The sequence below is a fragment of the Phoenix dactylifera genome, chromosome 1 (genome assembly GCF_051530095.1).
Source record: "Phoenix dactylifera cultivar Ajwa chromosome 1, Ajwa_hap1_PhDact_Kaust_v1.1, whole genome shotgun sequence".
Taxonomy (NCBI): Eukaryota; Viridiplantae; Streptophyta; class Magnoliopsida; order Arecales; family Arecaceae; genus Phoenix; species Phoenix dactylifera.
This window is the reverse complement of record NC_143190.1, coordinates 34,787,501-34,799,080: the sequence shown is the minus strand read 5'-3', so window position 1 is coordinate 34,799,080 and position 11,580 is coordinate 34,787,501. Positions and strand designations below refer to the sequence as shown.

The window sequence follows — 11,580 nt, the reverse complement described above, 5'->3', positions numbered from 1 at the left end:
CTTGGGGCCCAGTCCGTCACCGCGCCTGCTCCACTCCAGTCTCTTCACCGCGCTTGTCGGGAAAAAAGTTAAACAGAAGAAGAGGCTTTGAGAGGGTGAAGAAAAGCCGACGATGATCCTCCGGCGGCCGTCGCCGACTTCCTCCCTCGCCGATCCCACCGTCAAACCCCATTCTTTCTCCAAACCCTCCATCCCGATCGCATCTCCTTCCATTTCCTCCAGCTCCAACCCCCGCAGGATCCAATTCCTCGCTGCAGACGCTAAAACCCTCGCTTCAAGAGTCGCCACCGGTAGAAGAAGATGGACGGCCAAACCATCGCTGGTTCCTCTTTGCGCCGCGAGCAATCCCCCGTCCGCCGCCGCCGCCGCCAGCGACGGCGACGAAGGCAGCGGCAGCTCTCTCAGTTTCCGCCAGCTCGTCGTGCGAGTGGGAGAGGCGTTGTCGATGGCTTTTCCTCTGTGGGTGGGATCCGCGTGCGTCCTCGCCCTGTGGCGGCCCTCCTCCTTCGTCTGGGTTCACCGCAACTGGCAGATCACTGGCATCACTCTCACCATGCTCGGTCTCCCCTCTGCTCCCCTATCTTTCTTTCTTTCTTCTTGGAAGAGATAATTGAACAATGATCTTTCCTGGATGTAGGCATGGGCATGACCCTGACGCTTGAGGATCTGAGAGCGGCCTTCCTGATGCCTAAGGAGCTGACCGCCGGTTTCGTTCTCCAGTACACGGTCGCTTCCCCAACCTTGTTTCCTTAGCCGTTTCTTATCAGAAAATAATGATTTTTGGTTTCTGAAATCAATAATAAATTGAAGGAACGTAGTATGGAAATTTGATCTCATTTTGTTGTTTCCGTGCTATGTTCAGACGTTTCTAGCTTTTGGAATCTTTCCTGTTACTGATCTATATTTGAGGGTAGGCATAGTAGGCTGAATTCAGCCACCCATTCTCTAAACCAAGCGACTAACCTCTTTGCTTCACTTTCCTAACATTGTTCGTCGGTTCTCGGGAGGGTGAATCCTTGGCCGGTGGTATCTTTATCCTTGGCTCACTCGTAACACTCACTGTTGCGCTCAACAACAGAGGGTTGAAAAAATTATATTTTTTTTAAATGAGTTTCTGGAATGGTTTACTTCCATGATACAATTGTTTCTAGAATAATATGAAAGAAATTGCCGTAGTCATCATTTCATCAAAACTTGTGTTAGCCTTTTCAGATGCCTTTTGTTTTGTTCCAAACCCAATAGCATAACCGATGGATTTCCATATTAGTAAAATAGATGAGCAGCCTATGCAAGTAATCTGCTGTTATGCCAAATCATTTGGAAAAGGGGTATTAAACCATCTAATGGTCTTTCTCCATAAGTTCCTATTGTTTATGATCTCCATTTCATGCAAGGACATGAACTAAAACCATTAGATTTATCACTCATCAGTTTCCATAATATTTATGGTCCCCTTTTCTGTGTCATTACTTTTATCTCCCCAGATTAGCCAAAACTATTAGCTTCATATTCTTGCAGCAAAAAGAAAGAGTAAGAAAACTCTTTCTATTGTTTGATCATAGTTGTTCGTCTCACCTTGAATGTCAACCTTTTATGAAAGATCTCTTCCACCTACAAATGCCTTCACAAAGGAAAGAAAAAACTATCGCACTTCGTGTTATCATTTTCTCAAACTCCTGATAAATTTGCTATGCTTTGTCATCTTCAACGTTGAATTATGTCTTCCAATGTTAATATTTGTTTAACCAGCAAAATCTATGTCCAGTTTTAACAGTCACATTTACCCCATTGACCCTTGTAATATCTCCCCATTTGAACCTGATCAAATGGATCACCTTGTTGCTTTCCTTATGATCACTTTTTATTTGCCTGATTTTGTTTACAGATGTTTAACCATAGAAGGAGAGGCTAAAATAGTAAAAAAGAGAATGCATGCGAGCATCAAGTGCTACACAAACACACTAGCAGGTTTGGGTGCTCTTGGTGTCTCATGTGCTTGCTCAAGGTATTTGTGCTTCACATTTGTGTACAAACGTGCTACTGTTTTTAGCCTATGACTTTGGTATTGACATATGTGGCTCAAGGGCTTCGTTTGTTGTTTCTCATCTCCAGTGCACCTGATTTTGCCTGGGAAAAGGAAGCTCCTTAGGATGCCTATCTGGATGATTTACATTGTGGGAGTTGATGTAAACGGCTGCATACTACATAGGCAGCTTTCTGCAATCTAGGGCGGTCTGTGACTTCTAAGATCTGTCGCTAGGCCTTTATTTAAGTTCCTAACTACCTTCTCTATCAGAAGGAAGAAATTAACAGTCCTTAGGAGTGAACAAATGTTCATCCAGAGAAAATCAGCTCTTCCTTGGGATCATTTCTGAGTTGTTCTGTATAGACCTCAAAGTGGATATGAAAGATCCCATATGTGCTCCTGAAAAATGAGAATTAACCTTTTGAAGAGATATTCTTCTATCTTCGTTCTCTTTGCATGCTCGTGCCTAGTTGTTGATTGGTCAAGCGTAGGAGTTTGACGCAAACTCATCTACTTGCTTATGGTAGTTGACCTAGCTGTTGTGCCACTGCTTTTCTATCATTGGATTTCATGGATCTAAACTAATGCCGATTTCTTCAGCTTTGCTTCTGTGGATTGAAGCAAATTTATTAGACATGTTTCATTAGGTTGGTTTGTGCTAAAATTATGGTATGACGTACCGTACCGGACTGTACCAAGCGTACCGTATCAATTCGGTACCAGTACTAGTACCGGTGGCGTACCGACACTCAGTACGTCAAAAAAACTGCATAACATACCATACAATTACAGACACTTTGCTAGTGTGACACTAGCACAGAGTCCGATACCGAGACGGCAAACTTTGGCTATAACCCAATTTGGATTGTATTGTTCGTTGGCTTGTCTCTGCCATGTGAATGGTGCATACTTCATCCATCCACAGAGCTTGGTTGAGATTGATGTTACCTAGTTCTTTGGTTCACTGAATGCAGGTGGGATTAGAAAATAAATTCATAAATTCTAGAATATTTTTTTAAATTTTATGTGGACAAATGTCTACTAGAAACCCACTCAAGTTACAAATTTAAGTTACATATCAAATAAGGAAAGTTAGAAACCTTTAATCAATAAGATAGTGAAATAATACATTTGTTGAAGATTGAAGTCTGCACAATATTTAGCCTTATATGAGATTTATGCTAAACTAGTTTCCTTTTTTTGACTTGAGGCATCTTGGGAACTCTTTCCCCTGTTTCTCATGTTTCTTAACTGACCCTTACACCTTATTCCCTAGCGACTGAACTCTGAAATCTTAGTTTACCAAAAAAAGAACAAAAACTCTGAACTCTCAATCTATCTTGATTTGGAATTCTGCTCTCTCTGGCTTCCTCTTAAGAGCTTTTTGGAGTCTCATCTTATGTCCAATCTGCATGTTTCTCCATCCTTATGTATCTCTTTCTCAAACTAGATCAAATTGCATTGTGTATTGGTTTAAATCATACTGATTTTCAACATACCAATATTTTAAGTGATTTCTGTAAGCATAGTTGAAACCCACTGCTTAACAAGTACAGACCCAACTCCAATATGATCAAAGTTCTGCTTGTAATGGTAGGAGATGTCCTTTTTCTTTATAGATTGTGTTGTGCTTTTCTTTTGCTTTCTTTTGTTAGAAGTTTACAGTAATAGTATATGATGCCAACAATTCAGTTATTGGGTAAAACACATCTATTGCCTATTTGGAAGCATAATTTAGTGTACAAGTCGTGCACCATTACATTCTTTGAATTATCAAATTCTGTCATGTGGTCCTCCAAATAGTTGAGCCAAAGCCTGGTGACAGGGTTAGGTTAGGAGTTCAAGTCATTTTATGGTTTATATTGGTGGTTCTAGAATAATCCTGATTATTTTACCATAATAGATATTGTCTTTGACAATTAATGTTGTTTATTGCATGGTTTGTTTTAGTGGCTTGTGCATGGGGTGGCCTGGCAACCACACCGATAAATTTAGCAGTTAATGAGAATTGTGATAGAAAATCTTTTATTTACTCCTTTTGTCTGTTAAGGGATTTAAATTATGAAAAACAAAATTTTCTTTCTGATAATCTGAAAAATGATGTATATCTATATAAAAGAATTTCAGGTTTCAAGAATTACCTGAAGGAATACCAAAAGAAAAAGATTTTTCAGGATCTAGAGGTTGAATCACGTGAATAATCTCTTCCAATGAAAATACTCAGGCCAAATGTTCAATCACAATGGAAAGAACACACCAATCACCGTTCAAATGCTTTTGCAAAGATAGGATGGAAGAAAGTTAATTTCTTGCTTAGAGCCCTTCCCTCTTGTTCCTCTCCTTTTTTTTATTTAAAATGTCAATTGTATGCAGATAAGAGAGGGAATGAGAGAGGAAAAAACTACCCGGTAGTTTCTTCTATCTTATAACTACTCCCTCTTTAAATTCAAACTTGGGTCATGTTGGTTAAAAGATTTTGGTCAGGCTAGCCCAGCATGGGTGGCCCAACTAAACCCCAAAACCAACATCTCCCACTCGCACATGATGGGCTTGCCAAGACCAAAAAAAAAAACTTTTCAACTTCCATCCAAATTCTATGCTATTCATACTTAGCAAATGAATCGTGTGACCCACGAGCACACCTGCACTTGGGAGCTCAATACTATGCACCTGCTAGGGAAAAAAACATAGTGGCTACTACCCAGAAGGAAAATATAATAATTAGTATAAAAGTGTCTCGTTGTGCCCCAGACGCATTTTGTTACATTAGTTAAAGCATATCTAATCCCTCTAAGACTATGCTTAACTTTCTTTTCCTCGCCTCATAGCGACATAATTGGTCGACCGGTGAATACATGTGGTAGATGTAATCAATAATGGTCTTCCTTTCAAACTAATGTATCTTAGTTTCAGATCAACTGTTTTCCTAGACATATCCCATAAGGCTAAATTATTTTATCACCATTGGAAACATGCTAAAGTAACGAATATTGATCTGTCACTTTGATAACATCGTTGAAAGTCAAATAGGGCACTGAAAAAAAAAGGAGGCTAAATCAGAATGTCATGCCTCAAAGAAAGGAACTCACACAGTGAGGATGCAGGGAATCCATTTATAATCACTCACTTCCTGTATGGGTCAAACCAAGCACATGTAGTATGAATTACATGCTATGATGGTCTCTCTGAAAAGAGCATACGTCTATTTGCCAATAATTACCATCATACAGATCTTGACCCAGTTGCAAGCTTACATTATACAAAAAACAAACAACTGGTCTAAGTTCTCTATTAGCTCACCATCAACAGCGCCTAATAAAGTACTCGCATCTGGCTATTTATCCAGGCTAACATGATTGTGGGACTATCATGTTTTCGGTCCAAAATTACATATCCATATGTTAGGTGTAGACCTCATCTTGACTCAAGTCAAGGCAACACTTATAATCCCTAAATAAATAAATTTGCTAATTTTAGCTTACCACTGCAATGTCAAACCAGCATATTTTTTATAATGCTTCATTTACAGTGTTTAACATCATAGTGTCTCATCTCAGCTCGCTTTCACAGCGCCTGAGGTGGTCGCTTGTGTGAGAAAGCCGACCTGTGCCTGGTGACGTACCTTTTAATATATATGTGTGTTTGTGCTGTATATAAAAAAATACCATTCATCCAGGAATAATATAAATTGAAATGAAACAAATATCTATTCATCAATGATAGAGTATTATACATTCAAATCATAGTGATCCTTCACGACGCACTTTCTTACTAAACTCTATGCAATCCCAAAGACTCAACATGAGATAAAAAAACGTCTCTGGGAATAGGTTTAGTAAAAGGGTCTGCAATCATCAAACGCGTTGAAATATATTTTAGGACCACTTCCTTCTGTGCTACTATGTCTCTAACAAAATTATTTTTAGTATCAATGTGTTTCGTCCTGCCATGATACTTAGGATCGTTTACATATGCATTGGCAGCTTGACTATCACAATGAACTGTCACGGGTTCTGCAGCATTTACTATTACACCCAAGCTTTGCAGAAATCTTCTAAGCCAAACTGCTTCCTGCACTGTAGCTGAACAAGCAATAAACTCAGCCTCCATCGTAGATAAGGCTGTACATGTTTGCTTCTTGCTACGCCAAGAGATAGCACCATTATTAAGCAAGAATACATATCCTGAAGTTGATTTGCGTTCATCCAGATCTCCTGACCAATCAGCATCTGAATAACCACTTAAGCGCAAATTATCTCCTTGATAGCATAGAGAATAATCTGTAGTGCCTTTGAGATATCTGAGGATCCTTTTGACAGCTTTCCAGTGCAACTTTCCAGGATTGGCTTGATAACGGCTCACTAACCCGACAGCATAACATATATCGGGCCGAGTACACATCATGGCATACATCAAACATCCAATAGCATTGGAGTAGGGAACATTAGCCATTTCTCTTTTCTCATCTGGAGTCTTAGGACACATTTTAAGATTCAGGCCTTCGCCTTTTGCTATAGGAGTGTCTATGGGGTTGCAATTTTGCATATTAAATCGTTCAAGAATCTTTCTAATATAAGTCTCTTGCGACAATGCAAGAAGCCTCTTTGAACGATCCCTATGAATTTTAACTCCAAGCACATAAGCTGCTTCCCCCATATCCTTCATCTCAAAATTTGAGAACAACCATTTCTTTATGGTAACAACAAACTCCTTATCATTCCCAGCCAACAAAATATCGTCCACATATAATGATAAAATCACGAATTTATCGTGAAAGCATTTGACATATACACAATGGTCTTCATTGATCATCGTAAACTCATATGAAGTTATAGCTCGAAGAAATTTTAAGTACCACTGTCTAGATGATTATTTTAGGCCATAAATAGATCGCTGGAGCTTGCAAACTTTGTGCTCCTGGCCTTTTATAACAAAACCTACAGGTTGTTCCATGTAGATTTCCTCATCCAGTTCTCCATTGAGAAATGCTGTCTTAACATTCATCTGATGTAATTCCAAATCTAAATGTGCAACGATGGCTAGGATAAGGCGAATGGAGGCAAACCTAACTATTGGAGAGAAGGTTTCCTCATAGTCTATACCCTCTTGTTGGGTATATCCTTTTGCCACTAGGCGTGCCTTATATCTTTCAATAGATCCATCTGCCTTTTGCTTAATCTTGAGAACCCATTTGTTCCCAATTGTTTTACGGTCTGATGGAAGATCAACCAAGTCCCAGACATGGTTTGCATTCATAGACTCCATTTCTTCCTCCATCGCCTTTTTCCACTCTTCCTTTGCAGGGCATGAGAGAGCCTCTTTAATTGACTTTGGCTCAAAAATATCATGTGAAGCTACCATAAAAGCTTCCCCTTCGATGTCAAAACGACGACGAGGGACAATTTTACGAGCGCTTTTACGCAATTGTAATTCTTGTGGATTCAATCCACTAGTTATTGTGTCGCTCCCACTAGGTCCAAGAGGTTGAGACAATTTCTCAGCCACCTCAACTTGTTGTATAGGTGCGGCACAAATATCAGGATCTTCCACCTCGAAAAATTGGAAATCCTTTATTATCTCACCCTTGCTAGGAAAATCATTCTCTAAGAACGTGACATCTCGTGATTCAATTTCAGTCCAACTTCTATCTGCCTGCTCACTAATGAATACATATCCTTTAGAGTATTCCGAATATCTTATAAAGATACACTTCTTTCCTCTCGGACCCAATTTTCCATATTTGTGAGAGGATTCATGAACATAGGCAGCAGACCCCCAGGGTCGTAAATTATTTAGATCAGGTTTTCTACCTGTCCATAATTCATAGGGTGTTGAAGGGACCGATTTGGAGGGCACACGGTTAAGTATATAGGCTGCAATTAAAAGAGCATCTCCCCAATATGAAATAGGAAGTTTCGCTTGCGCCATCATTGACCTAACCATCTCTAAAAGTGTTCTATTCCTTCTCTCTGCAACACCATTTTGCTGCGGAGTTCCAGGAATAGTTAATTGTCGATCTATTCCTTTCTCATCACAAAGCATTTTAAACTGCTCAGATAGATATTCACGCCCACGATCAGTTCTTAGAACTTTAATTGTTTTATCTAACTGATTCTCAACCAAAATCAAATATCGTCTAAAGCAATCTAATGCTTCTGACTTATGGGAGATCAAGTAAACATGACCAAAACGCATGAAGTCATCTATAAAAGTGATGAAATATGAGGCTCCATGCCTCGCCCTCACATTCATTGGACCACAAATATCAGAGTGGATTAATTGCAATGGAGTTTGTGCTCTGGTTCCTTTACCAAATGGTTTTCTAGTTGTTTTTCCAGCTAGGCAATGCTCACAAATGGACAGTTCTATTTTAGCGAGTGAGCCCAAAAGGCCTTCTCTAGCTAGTCTATTCATTCTATCTTGTCCAATATGCCCTAATCTAGCATGCCACACATCCAGATTATTATTCACATTGCTTGAAGAAGCAATTAAAGAAAAACAACTATCATCATAATTAACATTCGTACTGTAATCTTCATCCAATACTATAAAACCATCTGATAAATAACCAGAGCCATAATAAGTTGGCCCAAGATACACATCAACATAAATACCATGGAAATTCAAACTATATCCTAAGCTGAGAAGGGCAATTACAGAAACCAAGTTTCGTCGAATATCCGGTGCATAGAGGACATCATGTAGGAGCAAGGTACGACCACCATGTAGTACCAACTTGCAAGTGCCAATACCTTTTACTTCAACTTTAGAATTATCTCCAACATATATCCACCTAGCGCCTGGACTAATTCGTCGATACTCCACAAAAACTCTTCTGTCTCTAGCTACATGGTCTGTGGCTCCTGAGTCTACAGTCCACATAGGATGTGATTCAGTAAGCAAACAACAGCTAGAAACATAAATATAATTTAATATAATCGAGCTAGGAGATACCTTCTCTCCTGTCTTCGGCTCGGCGCATTCACGAGCGAAGTGACCCGGCTTGCCACAATTATAGCAGCACATCTTGGTCTTGTCTTTCTTTTTACCACCGCGCTTGCCTCTCTTGCGCCGGTTAGCTTTGCCGAATTTATATGCTTGCCCTTTCTCTTTACCCATTTTGAAAGATTTCCATCCTCTCTTTCGCTTAAAACCAGAAGCCTTGCGTGAGCTAGATTCAGCTATATAAGCTAGCCCAGAAGATTTAGCTGCCTCAAGGCGCTCATCTTCCAATTCCAGATGACGCGCAATATCATCAAAAGACTTTATATTGTCATTATGCATCATAGTAATTATCATATGCTCCCAGCTCTTGGGTAGAGATCTAATCACAGCTTGAACTTGCTGTTCATCAGTGAGGGTATGGCCAGCAGCCTTCAACTCCCTTATCATGTTTGACATTTCCCTAAGATGCTGCCTCATTGTATTATTTGGATGCTTCTTATAGGAGTCAAACTTGATAGTGAGCCTCCTCAGCTTAGTAGCTGATGTACCCCCAAACTTTTCTTTTAAGGCAAGCCACATTTCCTGAGCAGTATCGTACTCCTCAAACTCGAACATGAAATCGTCTTGCATACTGCTCAGCAACGTGATGCGAGCAATGCTATTCTTTCTTTTCCAGGCCAAATAAGCCTCATGATCTCTTTTGTGTTGAGCAGAAGTACCCTGCTCAGGCTCAGCCATAGTTTGGTTGAGTGTTTCCAGAACCTCCTGTTCTTCAAGGATGTATTAAACCTTTCGGTGCCAAATATCATAATTGTCACCGTTCAGCTTATCACCCTTATTCAACTCAGCCACGATATTCTTGGACGCAGATGCCATTTGCACAATTACTTCAAAAAAAAAAAGGAGACATAGTACACATAATGAATACTATCATAATAAAAAGGAATCATCAAACACACACACATATATATATAGTTTTAGCAAAAAAATACGAACTAAACCGATGATAATCTAACATAAGGCACGGAATCGAAAGTTCGCTATGTTCCCAATCATCTTCCATGTTCAAATGTTGAATCATCATTGATTTAGAACTATTTGCTTCAACAATTTAAGTTCTAGGTGAGAACTTTCTCAAAATTCTGCCAACCTTAGAACCCCCACTCAATCATATATCAAAGCATATTATTATAATAGCTAAGGAAAAAAAATGCTTATTGAAAGATACAATCCATGTCATTTATAATTTGCAAATCAAATTCATACTTTGTCACATACATAAGAGATTAAATTCATATATAGACACTTTCATAAGTGACTATTTAACATAAAATGATTAATAAGCAAATTTACAGTGACATTGTCTATAATAAGACAAAGCATTATTTCAAAGCATAATTTCTTAGTCTTCTATGCTCTTGATATGATAATCTATTCCCAATGTCGAAAACCAACTGGTCTAGAACAATCTTTTGTCCCACTCTGCCTAGCCATGGATCCTTAGGATCTCTTTCGCGTCCGCAAAAACCCAAATGTCTTGCGCTGCGAAGATTTGGAAACTGTGACAATATTGCTGTTCGCCTGATTCCAGATAATATACGGCGCTCCTCAGCCAACTCAAGCTCACAGGCAATTTTATAAAAGGTTTTAACTTCTCCCTTTCTATATTTCTCCCAAAGAGCGAGTGCAACAGTTTCCCATTCAGCTGTCAAGGAATTAAGCAAAGCAGTAATTTGTTCTCGAACAGGGACTAAGATGCCATAACATCTAAGAGATCTTATTAACATGTCCAATTTTCCTATGTGCATTTGCATGGTATATTTGGAATTCATCTTATAATTTCTGAATTCTTCGAAAATAATATTCCATCCTTCGTCCATATTTCCCTTCCTTCCTTTTTTTTTACTGAAGGAGTACCAAAAAAAAAGAATATCATATATTTGTTTTTTTTTTAAAAAAAGTGTACTGAATGTTATACTAATATTATAACATGTAACAATGATATTTATGCCCATGGGAACTTGTAGCTGGCTACGTTGACGTGCTGGGCTTCACGCGGACTTCCACACTCGTGCTCGCTGAGGCGTAAAATCGTGCACAGTCGCGATGCACCAGCCGCGGGCCACACCTGACGCGCTCGCCTTGACGCGCGGGGCAGCGCACTCGCGAGCACAGCGAGCGCGCTGGACGCGCGAGGACGGCCCAGCCTTGCGGGCTGCGCCGGGAGCGGGACGCAGGCCGCGCGGGACGCGTGCGCTGGGTCTTGCGGGACGCGCTGGCCTTGCCGTCTTGATGCAGGCGTTAGCGCACAAGATAGCATAATTCTCTGTATTTATTTTTCAGAGAACCACGAATAAACTGTACAAAATCCTATGGATTTTTTTTTTAAAAAAATACGGAGTGTTTCAATCAAACTGAAACACCTCTCATTTATATTATATAAAAAACGAATTCAACCTTTCTATGCTCTGATACCAATGATAATCTGAAAAATGATGTATATCTATATAAAAGAATTTCAGGTTTCAAGAATTACCTGAAGGAATACCAAAAGAAAAAGATTTTTCAGGATCTAGAGGTTGAATCACGTGAATAATCTCTTCCAATGA

At 39.6% G+C, this 11,580-nt stretch overlaps 1 protein-coding gene across 1 annotated transcript in view; it reads left to right on the top strand.

The window, feature by feature from the left end:
- The window catches only part of LOC103707153 (putative sodium/metabolite cotransporter BASS1, chloroplastic), a 15,672-nt gene continuing 4,092 nt past the window's right edge, over window positions 1-11,580 (top strand). The window contains exons 1-2 of the mRNA XM_008791537.5: window positions 1-560; window positions 638-726. Of these exons, the coding sequence (XP_008789759.1) occupies window positions 113-560; window positions 638-726 (537 nt within the window). The 5' untranslated portion in view covers window positions 1-112. The remainder of the gene's footprint in view (window positions 561-637; window positions 727-11,580) is intronic.